Genomic DNA, 12805 nt, shown 5'->3' with positions numbered 1-12805 from the left:
AATTGCCATCACTGAAATCCTCTTGTGTCGGGGTTGTGGGTTAGAAAGAGAGGGAGGAGTGAGTTCAAGCTTTGCCTTTGCACCCTTTAGATGGGACAGATTGGTGGAGGAGGGAGTTAGGGTTCAGGACACGTGCTGTGGTTCCTTGAGCCACACCTGAGTCGGCCTAGAAGAAAGCTGTGAACAGGGCCTGGCCCTAGCTCTACAGTCAGCCACATGGGCAGAGGACTCGTGTTTGGGAACCCAGCCGATGACGCGGAAGCCAGGAGGGCGCTGAGGCCTGGGTCTAACTTCTGGTCTGTTCTGTGAGAAGAGGGGGTGAGTGGGTGTTGGCAACAAGGTTGGAAGAGGGGCTGGGACAGAGAGCAGTGCCGCGGATGAGCGGAGGAACAATGGCACACCACCTCCGGCCCTGCCAGCTTCCTGAAATACTAGTTGGACGGTCGCCCCGAACCACCCATGGGCCTCGCCCCACCCTGGCCCCAGCTTTCCGCGCCCCATCCACCCTTATGTACCCAAGAGAGAGCCAATATTCCGTAGCATGGGGGAAAGGAGCTGTCGTCTTGGTGCTGTTTACCCACTTCCTTCGAACAGGCGTGCCGCCGTGACCTGTTGCTGAGAACGGGGGGGATACAAAGGTTCCCCCGCGGCCGGCTGCAGGCTGCGGGCCCGCCTCCCCCGCGCGGTTCGGGGCACAGCGCTCTGCTGGGCTCGGCTCGGCGGCGCGGCAGGCCCCGCCCCCTTTCATGCAAAACCCTCTGGCGAGGCTGGGCTCCGGCGCAGGAGCCCGCGCTCGCTGATTGGCCGCCGGAAACCCATTTATTCCCTGACAGCCCCCATCACATGGATGGTTGTCTATTAACTTGTTCAAAAAAGTATCAGGAGTTGTCAAGGCAGAGAAGAGAGTGTTTGCAAAAAGGGAAAAGTACTTTGCTGCCTCTTTAAGACTAGGGCTGGGAGAAAGAAGAGGAGAGAGAAAGAAAGGAGAGAAGTTTGGAGCCCGAGGCTTAAGCCTTTCCAAAAACTAATCACAACAATCGCGGCGGCCCGAGGAGGAGAGCGACTGTTTTTTCATCCCAATTGCACTTCGCCCGTCTCGAGCTCCGCTTCCCCCCAACTATTCTCCGCCAGATCTCCGCGCAAGGCCGTGCACGCCGACGCCCCCGCCCGCGGACCCTGCATCCCGGCCCCGCGCGCGGCCCCCCGCAGTCCCGGCCGGGCCGAGGGTCGGCGGCCGCCGGCGGCCGCGCCCGCGCCCAGCGCCCGCATGTATAACATGATGGAGACGGAGCTGAAGCCGCCGGGCCCTCAGCAAGCTTCGGGGGGCGGCGGCGGAGGAGGCAACGCCACGGCGGCGGCGACCGGCGGCAACCAGAAGAACAGCCCGGACCGCGTCAAGAGGCCCATGAATGCCTTCATGGTGTGGTCCCGGGGGCAGCGGCGTAAGATGGCCCAGGAGAACCCCAAGATGCACAACTCGGAGATCAGCAAGCGCCTGGGCGCCGAGTGGAAACTTTTGTCGGAGACCGAGAAGCGGCCGTTCATCGACGAGGCCAAGCGGCTGCGCGCTCTGCACATGAAGGAGCACCCGGATTATAAATACCGGCCGCGGCGGAAAACCAAGACGCTCATGAAGAAGGATAAGTACACGCTTCCCGGAGGCTTGCTGGCCCCCGGCGGGAACAGCATGGCGAGCGGGGTTGGGGTGGGCGCCGGCCTGGGTGCGGGCGTGAACCAGCGCATGGACAGCTACGCGCACATGAACGGCTGGAGCAACGGCAGCTACAGCATGATGCAGGAGCAGCTGGGCTACCCGCAGCACCCGGGCCTCAACGCTCACGGCGCGGCACAGATGCAGCCGATGCACCGCTACGACGTCAGCGCCCTGCAGTACAACTCCATGACCAGCTCGCAGACCTACATGAACGGCTCGCCCACCTACAGCATGTCCTACTCGCAGCAGGGCACCCCCGGTATGGCGCTGGGCTCCATGGGCTCTGTGGTCAAGTCCGAGGCCAGTTCCAGCCCCCCCGTGGTTACCTCTTCCTCCCACTCCAGGGCGCCCTGCCAGGCCGGGGACCTCCGGGACATGATCAGCATGTACCTCCCCGGCGCCGAGGTGCCGGAGCCCGCTGCGCCCAGTAGACTGCACATGGCCCAGCACTACCAGAGCGGCCCGGTGCCCGGCACGGCCATTAACGGCACACTGCCCCTGTCGCACATGTGAGGGCCGGACCGCGAACTGGAGAAGGGGAGAGATTTTTCAAAAAGATACAAGGGAATTGGGAGGGGTGCAAAAGAGGAGAGTAAGAAAAATCTGAATGCTCAAAAGGAAAAAAAAAAATCTCATTACCCGCAGCAAAATGACAGCTGCGGAAAAAAACCACCAATCCCATCCAAATTAACGCAAAAACCGTGATGCCGACTAGAAAACTTTTATGAGAGATCTTGGGACTTCTTTTTGGGGGACTATTTTTGTACAGAGAAAACCTGAGGGCGGCGGGGAGGGCGGGGGAATCGGACCATGTATAGATCTGGAGGAAAAAAACTACGCAAAACTTTTTTTTAAAGTTCTAGTGGTACGTTAGGCGCTTCGCAGGGAGTTCGCAAAAGTCTTTACCAGTAATATTTAGAGCTAGACTCCGGGCGATGAAAAAAGTTTTAATATTTGCAAGCAACTTTTGTACAGTATTTATCGAGATAAACATGGCAATCAAATGTCCATTGTTTATAAGCTGAGAATTTGCCAATATTTTTCGAGGAAAGGGTTCTTGCTGGGTTTTGATTCTGCAGCTTAAATTTAGGACCGTTACAGACAAGGAAGGAATTTATTCGGATTTGAACGTTTTAGTTTTAAAATTGTACAAAAGGAAAACATGAGAGCAAGTACTGGCAAGACCGTTTTCGTGGTCTTGTTTAGGGCAAACGTTCTAGATTGTACTAAATTTTTAACTTACTGTTAAAGGCAAAAAAAAAAAATGTCCATGCAGGTTGATATCGTTGGTAATTTATAATAGCTTTTGTTCAATCCCACCCTTTTCATTTTGTTCACATAAAAATATGGAAATTACTGTGTTTGAAATATTTTCTTATGGTTTGTAATATTTCTGTAAATTGTGATATTTTAAGGTTTTTTTTCCCCCTTTTATTTTCCGTAGTTGTATTTTAAAAGATTCGGCTGTTATTGGAACCAGGCTGCCGAGAATCCATGTATATATTTGAACTAATACCATCCTTATAACAGTTACGTTTCCAACTTAAGTTTTTACTCCATTATGCACAGTTTGAGATAAATAAATTTTTGAAATATGGACACTGAAATTATGCCTGAGTCTTTCATTTCTTTGGCTAGCATGCTTGTACATAACTTCTTGGGGGATTGGATAACTGTTCAGTCACCAAGATCTTGGTGTTACCAGCAATGTCTGTTAGCGTTAACTGCAGAAGGAAAAAAAAATGGCTGGATGATTAATAACGGAAAACTGAAATGCGCTGGCATTTCTAGAATAGAAACTAGAAGCATATATTGTAAGTCCACCCCCTCCTTTCCTGAGCAGCGTGAATAAGCGCGATGTGGGCTTAAGCTCTCTTGTAGCACTTGTTGCCAGAACGAGTCGATTCTGAAATTTTTCGTGTAGCTTAGCAGATGGGGTACTGAGCCAAATCAGAACCAGGTTGGCTGGGTTGGTTTTCATTTTCTTCACAACACAATGGCCCTTTGAAATGTGGTTTATAGGGGAAAATGATGCTTCTTGTATCGGAATAATTACAAAGTAGACACGCTGAGTGTACTGCCGGGTAGGTGGTTGGGTGACTCTCGCCCTGCTATTGTATGAGGAAACAAGTGGTTTTCTGTCTTTGTTTCCTGACTTCATAAACTTAGTCCTCTACGTTTTCCTGTTTGGGGTGAGGGAAAAGCGAAGAGTGGCTTGCAAAAATTCCCTTCATTATCATGGACTTTTTATTTATTTATTTCCCCCCTTTCTTCCCCCACCCCCCACTCCGGATTCCACTTCTTAATTTGGCAGCGCGGGTCCAAGCCTGTAGTCCCAAATCGGATAATCTCTGCAGCTGGTTACACGCAAAAGAGAAGCCAGGCAACAGACATATTACAGAAGAAAGCTCTCGACTCCGAGGTAGATATTTCGCATTGTGCGCTCTGATCACATTTGGACATGATTGTGCTTTTGATCTGTTAACTGTTTTACTACAGTAGTAGAGAGAGGGGGAGGAGAGAGGGTGGGGAAACGAGATTGGATTTGCTGTTTTCTTTTGCCCCAGGAGAAGTAAAGAGGTTGGCGACGTCCTCGGCTGGAGCGGAAAAGTTGAGGGAATCGCCGTGGTCTTTAATTTAAGCAGCGGGTTCTGGCATAGCAGAGGCTGCTGGCCCGCTTTGCTTTTTGTGGGGGGAGGGAGGGACGGGGATCTCCTAGCTTCGGTCATCTTCTATCCAAAGGCACCAAGAACCAGGAATGGGGCGTCCTTATGGAGTTCTGCATTGCTTCTCTATTTCTAGAGCGTCCTCTCGCTGCACCTCTGCAGAAGTTAGAATCCCGTGGCGCCTTCTGCCCTTCAGCCGGGTACCGGCCGCAGCCAGTTCTCTCAGCCTCTAGGCCTGGGTCGCCTCTTTTGCAAGAAAGTAATTTCTTTCTTGAGGAGCAACTAATGTCCCGTGGAGGATTATGAAGGTCTCGTTTTCTGTGTTCTTATTTCTTCTCGGTCGCTTCATTTCAGGTGTATAGCGGGTTGTTTACTTCTTTATTTTCGTTTTAGGGTGATGTACTGGGAAGGGACATTTATTCAGTTCCCAGTCCAAGCTAGGCAGTTTCCTCTCTAATTAATGCAGAGACTCTAAAAGAATTTCCCCGGGCTCGGCCAGCCATTGTGATGCATATAGGATTATTCACGTGGTAATGAGCACATTCGACAGTTCTTGCTCACACATAGGAATAAAAGAAACTTTGAATAAAGAACCAAACGACGGTGTTGGAGGGGAGGATATTCCCGGAATTCAAGCCAATGGACAGTATAGAATATATATTTGAAAATTAATATATCTTAGGGGTATATATAAAGTTTACAAGAATCGACCCGATTCAGCCTCCCAACTTAGAAACAAGAAAAGGGCTTGGTGTATCTGACCCAAACCAAACACTTCGGGGAGATACTCAGGTTCAAATGTTTTGCAGGACCGAAGAGCACTTTTTCCGAGTTGAACTCTTTTAAGTGATTACCCCTCTGCAAAAAGGGAGATGCCTCGTTCTTCCTCATATCCCACCATATCTCCAAACCAAACAGTTTAAAAGCAGAAGAGGCCAAAGTATTTTGTTTGTCAATCTAGATGCTTTGATAGACTGCAGCTGAAGAACACTCATTGCGTTGCCCATTTCATTCAGTTAAAAAACAGTTCTCAAGATGTGTAATTGCGTACCTAGACTAATAATAATAAGCAAATACTTTTTAAGAATAATTTCATTTTTAAGAAAAGAGATAGTCATAATTCTACCTAGAGAGGGCTTGCTGCTGTTGCTGCCTGTTAACTTCTTTTCCTTTCTTTTCTTTTTATTCTGGTCAGCGAGGCTTCATTTTCAGTCCAGAGGGGAATTTAAACGTTGCTTCGACTTTATACACAGACTAGAAATCTGTCCCAGGACGGGCATAGAATCTGCCCTTGCTAAGTCTTTTTCTTCCACACCCACCCCCTCCGTATCTTAAAGAGTGTTAAAATATTTTTGCTGAGCGGGAGTAGATTAACAAGGTTCCTTTGCCAATGCCGGAAAGCTGGTATCACAGACCATCCCAGGGGGAAATGGCTCACATTAACCACTAAATGAATATTTGACAAGGGCTCATTCGGAGGTATTATTACTATAAATGTGTCCCTACTGGACTTTTCAAGGTCAAAGAGCAACGCCTCAATTAATTATTTAGACTGCTAGTAGATTTGGATGTAATAGCTGTACTTATTTCTGGGAAGCGACACGTTCTTGCAGTGGAGAAACCTCCTGAGACTGTCCATCAGAAGCAACTCCGATGGAAAGGTGTGTGAAGCCCTGGCTTGCCCAGGCTGACTTTTTTTTTTTTTTTTTCATGAAATGTTTTCCGGGGCCAAGGGAGAGAAATACTCCCCACCCTCCCCAAACCCCCATTTCAGCTTTCAGTGACTATTTTTAGTTTAAGAGGAAAAACAATATAATTTTATGTTCATTTTGCCACGGTGTCTAGCAAGATCTTCTAGAGTTTGTGATATGGGGGGAAACTGGGTGGTATTTCATATACCATCTGCCTTGTCTAAATAGCAAAGCCCCTCCCTGTCAGGCTTTGAACTTTCGGTAGGGTACACATTCCTGTTGGTCAATAAAAGCAAGGGTTTGAAATGGAAGGAACCAGGCTCAGTGTACTGAGTTCTGGTAATGGCAGAGTAAGTTGAGGTGCAAGGTGGTCCCCACTTCTATTGGTCTGAATGCTGTGAGGGGGGCGCATTCCTGCCCTGTCACAGGTTTCTCCATGACCCTAGGTAAAATGGTAATCGAATGATTTTGAGAGTAAGATTCCTTCACAATAATATAAATTGAATGAATAAGAGATAAGCTGGGGGGGGTAGTAATTACAGCCCAATTCATTCAGCTTTTCAGAACTTTTGTTGTAGGCGCTCCATTGACTGGGTTAGAGCTGCCAGTTTTCTCACATTAAAAAGGAGCTGATCAGCGCCTGGGGGTGGGAGGGGGGCAAGGACTACTGCTAAACTGCATAGTGCTGGGGTCTTCATTTAGAACCATTAGAAGAGCGAAATTAAACCGTGCCTTTGTGTGTGCGCAAGGTTTATACTTTTCAACTGCTCACGATTTATAGCTAACTGCTCTGAAATTGAGGTCTGACTGTGGCCTGCTAGTTGGCATCTCTTATCTGTCTGTCCGTCTGTGTCTGTCTGTCATCTACCTCTCTATCTTGTGATTGAAAGCACTTTTCTCTCTGCTCCTTCCCCCCCATTCCTTGCTTTTGAAAGTTTTGAGAAATAGACACTCATATTTTTCTTCCTGGAGTTTCTTTTGGCTATAACTGTTAAAGGCCAAGACTGAAGCTCGAAATCCCTCCCACACCCCCACCCTACTATTACTTTAAAATAATTTGCATCTCTGTGGGGGTTTTTTTCTCTGTTTTTGTTTGTTTTCGGCTGCTTCTCCTGGCTCTTGGAGCTAAGACTTTGCAGGCTCCACCTGGGCCTGGGGTTGGGGATTGACTCCATCATATTCTTCCTTTTTTTTTTTTTTTTTTTTGACCTGACTTGAAAGATGTCTGACTGCCTCTCCCTAGGGACTTTTTCTAGGAGATGGACCCCTTAAAAAAGGGAGAAACTCTGGCTTTTACTGTGAGAGTCTGGATAATGTCCAAAGGCACACAGCCTCTGGAAATTTAAAATGAAAGGCTCAACAGCGCTTTCCAAAGACAGGGAAATGGCTCAAACTGCAGGATTAGGTCGACGTCTTTCATAATTATTTTCTATTAAAAACTTTCCCGGAAATGTGTTTGTGACACCAGCCGGGAGCCTCCTTTCTTCTAGGGATGCTGGCCAGCTCTAGTATTGTTATTCTCCGCGAGGATATTTTCCTTCTGTGGCCTTTAGAAAATAATGGACGACTCGACTTTCTTGTTTTGACTAACGAAACCTCTCTTGGAGAGACTGGAGTACACAGGTAAGCAGGGATTTCTCTACTCAGAGCCCTCTTTCTGTGTGCGGTTCCGGATAGATTGTATTTTGTACTTTGGTAGAACGGGAATAGTGCTGACTGCCCGGACGCTGGTGTCAGTTCCTCTCCAAAAGCAAGCGGTGATCTTTTTCATTTGAAGGACGCAGAGATGTATTTGCTGCTTCTGGGCCAGCGTTCGCACTAGAAGTAGTTTTTTCTAGTTGGCAGGCAGGTCAGGTGATTCAAAGCTCGGAGGGACCATTCGTTTTATGACCCCATCTGCTTGTCTATAGCGAGTCAAGTGGACACGGGTGTATAAAGATTTCGGCGCTTTGAACCACTTTTGCTTCTCTAGGCCCAGGTTCGGCAGGGCTGAGCTGAGAGCTCTCCAGCCTCCTGCAGGCTGCCTGAAGGGAAGGGACCGCAGGGCCAAAGCCTGGAAACTGTGGCATGGTACCGACTGGAGTTGGTAGCTAACCTGGACTGACTAGGACCTGACGTCACTGCGGCCAGGCCCCCATCCCCAGAGACTCCCCGAAAAGCTGCGGAGGGGTTCCCAGTGTCTCTGCCCTGCCTCAATACTGCAAGGAAAGAAAGTTGCCGGAGTTCCTTTGCTGTTACAGAGTGCCCTGTCTCCTGCGCAGGAGCCCGAACCCTCTATATGTTGAGTTCCTGGCCTTCTGGCTTCAGACCCTCAACATCAGAAGCTGTTGAACTAGGTGTTATCTTCTTGATATTTTATCCTAGTCCTTTGCCTGTGGCCAAGCCATACTGGGTTCTTCCCATATAAGATCAGAGCCAGAGAGCACTGGTAAAAATGGGAGAGACTTTGAGAGATTTTGTTTTGTTTTGTTTTTGGAGGAGAGGGAAACAGGTAGGGATGAGCTTGCCCTTCACTTCCTAAGGCATGAAGTAGAGATAGCTGTGTAACACCACCCCCACAACCCCCTACATCTACTAGCTTGATTGGAGCCTGAGATTAACTGTCTTGCAGAAGGTGAGAGACAGGGAAGCACGTGCCAAGGTGGTCTCAAAGCTGTATACAAAGATCCTGCCCTTGTTAGGGTCCTAGGCAGTGACTGATGTTAGTCTTGGAGGGGGGGTCCCTCTTCTCACCTCTTTATCACCCCTCCTGACTTAGGGCTAGCCTGGGAACTCACTTTGAAACTTTACCATCAGCATGTATCTTCCTGAAAGGAAGAATATTGGCAGTTGAGACTGGAGTTGCCCCCACCCCACCCACAAAGGGCAATAAAATGGTGACTGTATTAGAAGGAGCAGTGATTTCTCCCCTAGCATTCTTATCCCTGGAGGCCAGGCCAGAGTAGGGTAAACCCCCGCCTTGTGATGTCAGAGTCTGCAGCTACAATGGGAGGTCTACACAAGAAACACCAGAAAGTTCCTGACCAAGCCAGTACAGTTGACTTCAATCATACTAACAGATCTAGTTTCAGAGGCCCCCCGGCCTCCCCAACATTCAAATGGCTGATCTCCCTTATAAATAATCCCAGATCTGCTCACACAGGGCCCACATACCTCTACAGCAGTACTCTCTTCCTTTATGTGTGTTTTCAGAGTTGAGTGATCTGGTAGCTAGAGTTTGTTCTGAGATCAGAATGAGTTGGTCAGCTGTGTTTTGATTTGTCTTCAGACTCTTTATCAAATTAGGCCAGAGGCCTTCCTAGATGCACCATGGCTTGTCTCTTTTCAATCTTCCTGGGTCCCAGCAACAGCTTCAGGCTTCTAAAGTCTTCTGGCGCTGATGTCGCGGTGATTGTAACAGTTGCTTCTGGCTTACCATTGGCATACCATTTCCATGGTCCTCATACTTCCACTCCTGGAGATTTATATAGCTTTTAGCCAGAGCTACATTAGACCCATCTCAAAATAAGAACAATAACATGTTAGAGTCAAACACTTGATTATGGACATCCCCCAAGGGAGTTAAAGATGAAAACCAGTTGGTAGCCGGAGTGTGTCTAAGATGGACAAAACCACTGGTAGATGGACATCCTTTGGTGTTCCTGGAGGGACATTGCCCAGGATTTATTTTCAACCCTCAAATCAGTTTCATTTTTTGAATTCCCTTCCAAGACAAATGGTCTGGAAACTGGACTTTATTTTCTGATATGGGCCCAGAATCTCACAAAATAGTGATTCCACAAAAGTCAGTCAATGCTCCAGTCTGGGCTATTGCGTAAGGTTCCAGTCCAGTGACCCTGAAGGAAGCTTGTCTCTTAAGGTCCCCGTTCTGCTTGTTCCCCTGTCTTCTCTCCCCCAGGGAAGGTGCCTCAGAATCTAGTCTTCTAGGGAGCGTGTTTACTCCAACTTCTGGTAAACCAGACTGAACCCAGTCACCAGCTTTCCAAACACCCTCTCGTCAGCTTGAAATAGTGCAAAGCATTTCAGAATCCAAGATGGCAAAGTAAACCTGAGCATATGGAGGTCAGGCTTGGCTGTCAGGAAACTGATGTAAATGTTTAGCTCACACCTCAGGCCCCAGTACTTCCCTCTTTCCTCCTCAACAGCCTTCTCCTGGAACGTGGGTACCCTACCTCTATTAGTAAGCTGGTTTCCCGGCATAAATTATGAGTATGTATCAAGTGGGCCCTTCTGCTAAGATTAATCAGGACCTATTCTCTCTTGCATGTTTCCGCTTTGATCCCTATAGGAAGTTCTCCCTGCCCTGTAAGCAATGTCATTCTACAAACTTACTATTTCCATATAAACTATGGAGGTAGGTTTCAAGAGAGAGAGAGAGAGAGAGATTGAGAAAAGCAGGTAATCCTCCCATCCCCCACCCAGCCCCAGGAAGCTTTCCAAGTTAAGGACACAAAATATTTCATGGTTAGTTGTGTGAGCTTCTAAATTAGCTGCATATAAAGTATTTTAAGATTTTTTTTTTTTTTTTGGCTGTCACTGGCTGGCAATACTCATTTTGTGTGTGTGTGTTGGTTTGAAAAGCAGGAAGAAATGTAATGAATTGAGTGCTGTCAGAGATGTCTTCTGTTTGAACAATCTGCAACGGGCTGAATGGCAGGGACTCCCTCATCCACTGCAGGTGCAGTAGAGCTGGGAAAGGGGGAGGGGGCCCTCTGTTCAGTCAAAAAGCAGCATTTCCCACAATAGACCACACACTGGTGGCCAGCGTGACATCGGCTCACACTTACATACTTTCCCCCCATCCACGGTTCTGAACCGACAAAGTGGCCATACAGTAGCCTTGCATAGGTTCCTTTAATGAACATTTTGTGGTTCCTATGGCCAGCATTGAAATCCATGAGCCCTGGGAGGAACAAACAGGGTTTTAATCGTGAGTTCCAAACTCAAATCTATTGCTGTAGATATTAAAAGTAAGCGGATCGCTCTGCTCATACACAGAATCAATGCCTATGAGGCCCAGATGTGCTAGGATCTGAGAACTCTGAGTTAAAAGTTTTTCTGAGACTACTTAGGTTCCAAGGCTGGGTCTTGCAAGTCCTGTGAGATCAAACAGGAAAGGAGAGAAGGCATGAATTTCGTGTATTTGTTTAAATGTAAAAGGACCTCTAGTATTTTATTATGCGGCATGAGAGGGCTAATCCTACAAATGAAGGCGCGGTAATCTTGCTGAGCACAGTCCAGTCCCCTTTTGAATTGGTTTTACTGGGGAGAGGGGTGGGGAGGATGAGAAGGGGGTCAGGAAAGGCGGCAACTGTTTTAAAACTCTGGACAGAAATGCGACCACCCTTTAGCTGCCCTTGCTGGCAACTAGCAGACGCTAGAAGAGTTTTCCTCTTCACGCTGGTGTGAGCTCAGGCCTGGGTGCAGCAAGTTTTAAATGGAATTATTTAAGAGTGAGAGGCTACTGGGAACTTGGCAGTCAAGGCCCTTCTTTGAACACCCTGCCCTACCCCCACGGTTTGTGCCGGGTTTTAGTTTTGGATCTGAAGATTTAGGGAAAGACAGATACTTTGCTCAGCACCACCCTAGCCTGTGATGAGAGGGCGACACCAAGGTGGTCCAACTAACAGACAGTTCCCATTTATGCTGAGGAGAGTCACTCACTGTTTACATCCAGTTAAAACGCATCCCTCTAGCCAAGAAAAACAACTTTCCAACACCTCTCCTCAGTAAAACCTGTTTATGATTCACTTACACACTTCGGTGGAACTCGGAAGGAACCCCCTTGCTCACCTCTGGATTAGAAGAGAAGCCGGAGTGCGCCGGGTGGTTCTGAAAGGGATTGATAGTAAAGACCAAATTCTGTAAAAACCCCGAATCGCAGGAACAGATGTCTGAGAGGGAGACAAAGCTCACTTGCCTGTGGTCTTACGGCAGGTATGCCTATGGCGCCTACTTAAAGCCTAGGCCTAGAAGAAGTGTTCCGATTCCCCCGTCCACAGCGCCTGAAGCTTAGGCTCTAACGTATCTTCCGGCCGGTACACACCCACAATTAATCTTTCTTATTAAAGCCTCCATTCGGTACCCAAGGGGCAACTCAAACCTATTTAGATTTCCTTGGTTGGCTGCACAGATTTAAGTGGGCAAAGAGTTATAAACCTAATAACAGAGGGCGCGCGCGAGAGGGATTTGAGTAGAGAAGACGCAGGATTCACGGAGGGGGGGCGGAAGGATGCTGTGGGCCTTGCCCACGTCTGGAGTCTGCATCGGGTTGCAGCTGGAGCTGTGGGGAAAGCAGTGAGCATCCCGCGCGCGCGCGCCACGCGCAGCGTTCTCTAGTGCACCTGCATCCCGGCCTCTTTGCTCATCCCACAGGTACTCGAGGCGCCTCTTCCTTCCCAGAGAGGCGCCATCCTCAAAGCATCCCCAACAGGGGAACTTGCAGAGAACCAGGAAAGGTTTGCACTGTTTGGGATTAATTGAGAATAATTAACACTGGACACGGTTAATCACCACTTCGCAGCTCTCTTCCCTCCTTTCGGGCCTGTGGTGTCGGCCTCTTTTGCTCCGGCTGACGATGCGGGTGGGTTTGCTGGTGAAAGTGAAGACGTCGCGGTAGCTGTCACCCAGTTCTGCTGTACTTTTAAAGCGCTCGCATATTGTTTGATTACTAATTCGAGTTAATATGATCTTTATGGCAACATAACAGTGGATAATTGGCCTTTTTTCTCAAC

The 12805-nt window shown here is 48.3% G+C and overlaps 1 protein-coding gene and 1 long non-coding RNA gene across 4 annotated transcripts in view; both read left to right on the top strand.

The window, feature by feature from the left end:
* Positions 1-12805, top strand: part of LOC116896944 — a 174629-nt gene that overhangs the window by 144587 nt on the left and 17237 nt on the right. The gene's annotated exons all lie outside the window — the stretch shown is intronic.
* Sox2 (SRY-box transcription factor 2) lies at positions 863-3321 on the top strand. The gene has a single exon (XM_032898509.1). It carries the CDS (start codon positions 1268-1270, stop codon positions 2225-2227), a length of 960 nt encoding a protein of 319 aa, XP_032754400.1. The 5' UTR covers positions 863-1267; the 3' UTR covers positions 2228-3321.

The sequence above is a fragment of the Rattus rattus genome, chromosome 3 (genome assembly GCF_011064425.1).
Source record: "Rattus rattus isolate New Zealand chromosome 3, Rrattus_CSIRO_v1, whole genome shotgun sequence".
Taxonomy (NCBI): domain Eukaryota; kingdom Metazoa; phylum Chordata; class Mammalia; order Rodentia; family Muridae; genus Rattus; species Rattus rattus.
This window is presented reverse-complemented; position numbering and strand designations above follow the sequence as displayed.

Coding starts and splice junctions, on each gene's coding strand:
- Sox2 (XM_032898509.1), top strand. CDS start 1,268: ATGTATAACATGATGGAGACGGAGCTGAAGCCGCCGGGCCCTCAGCAA.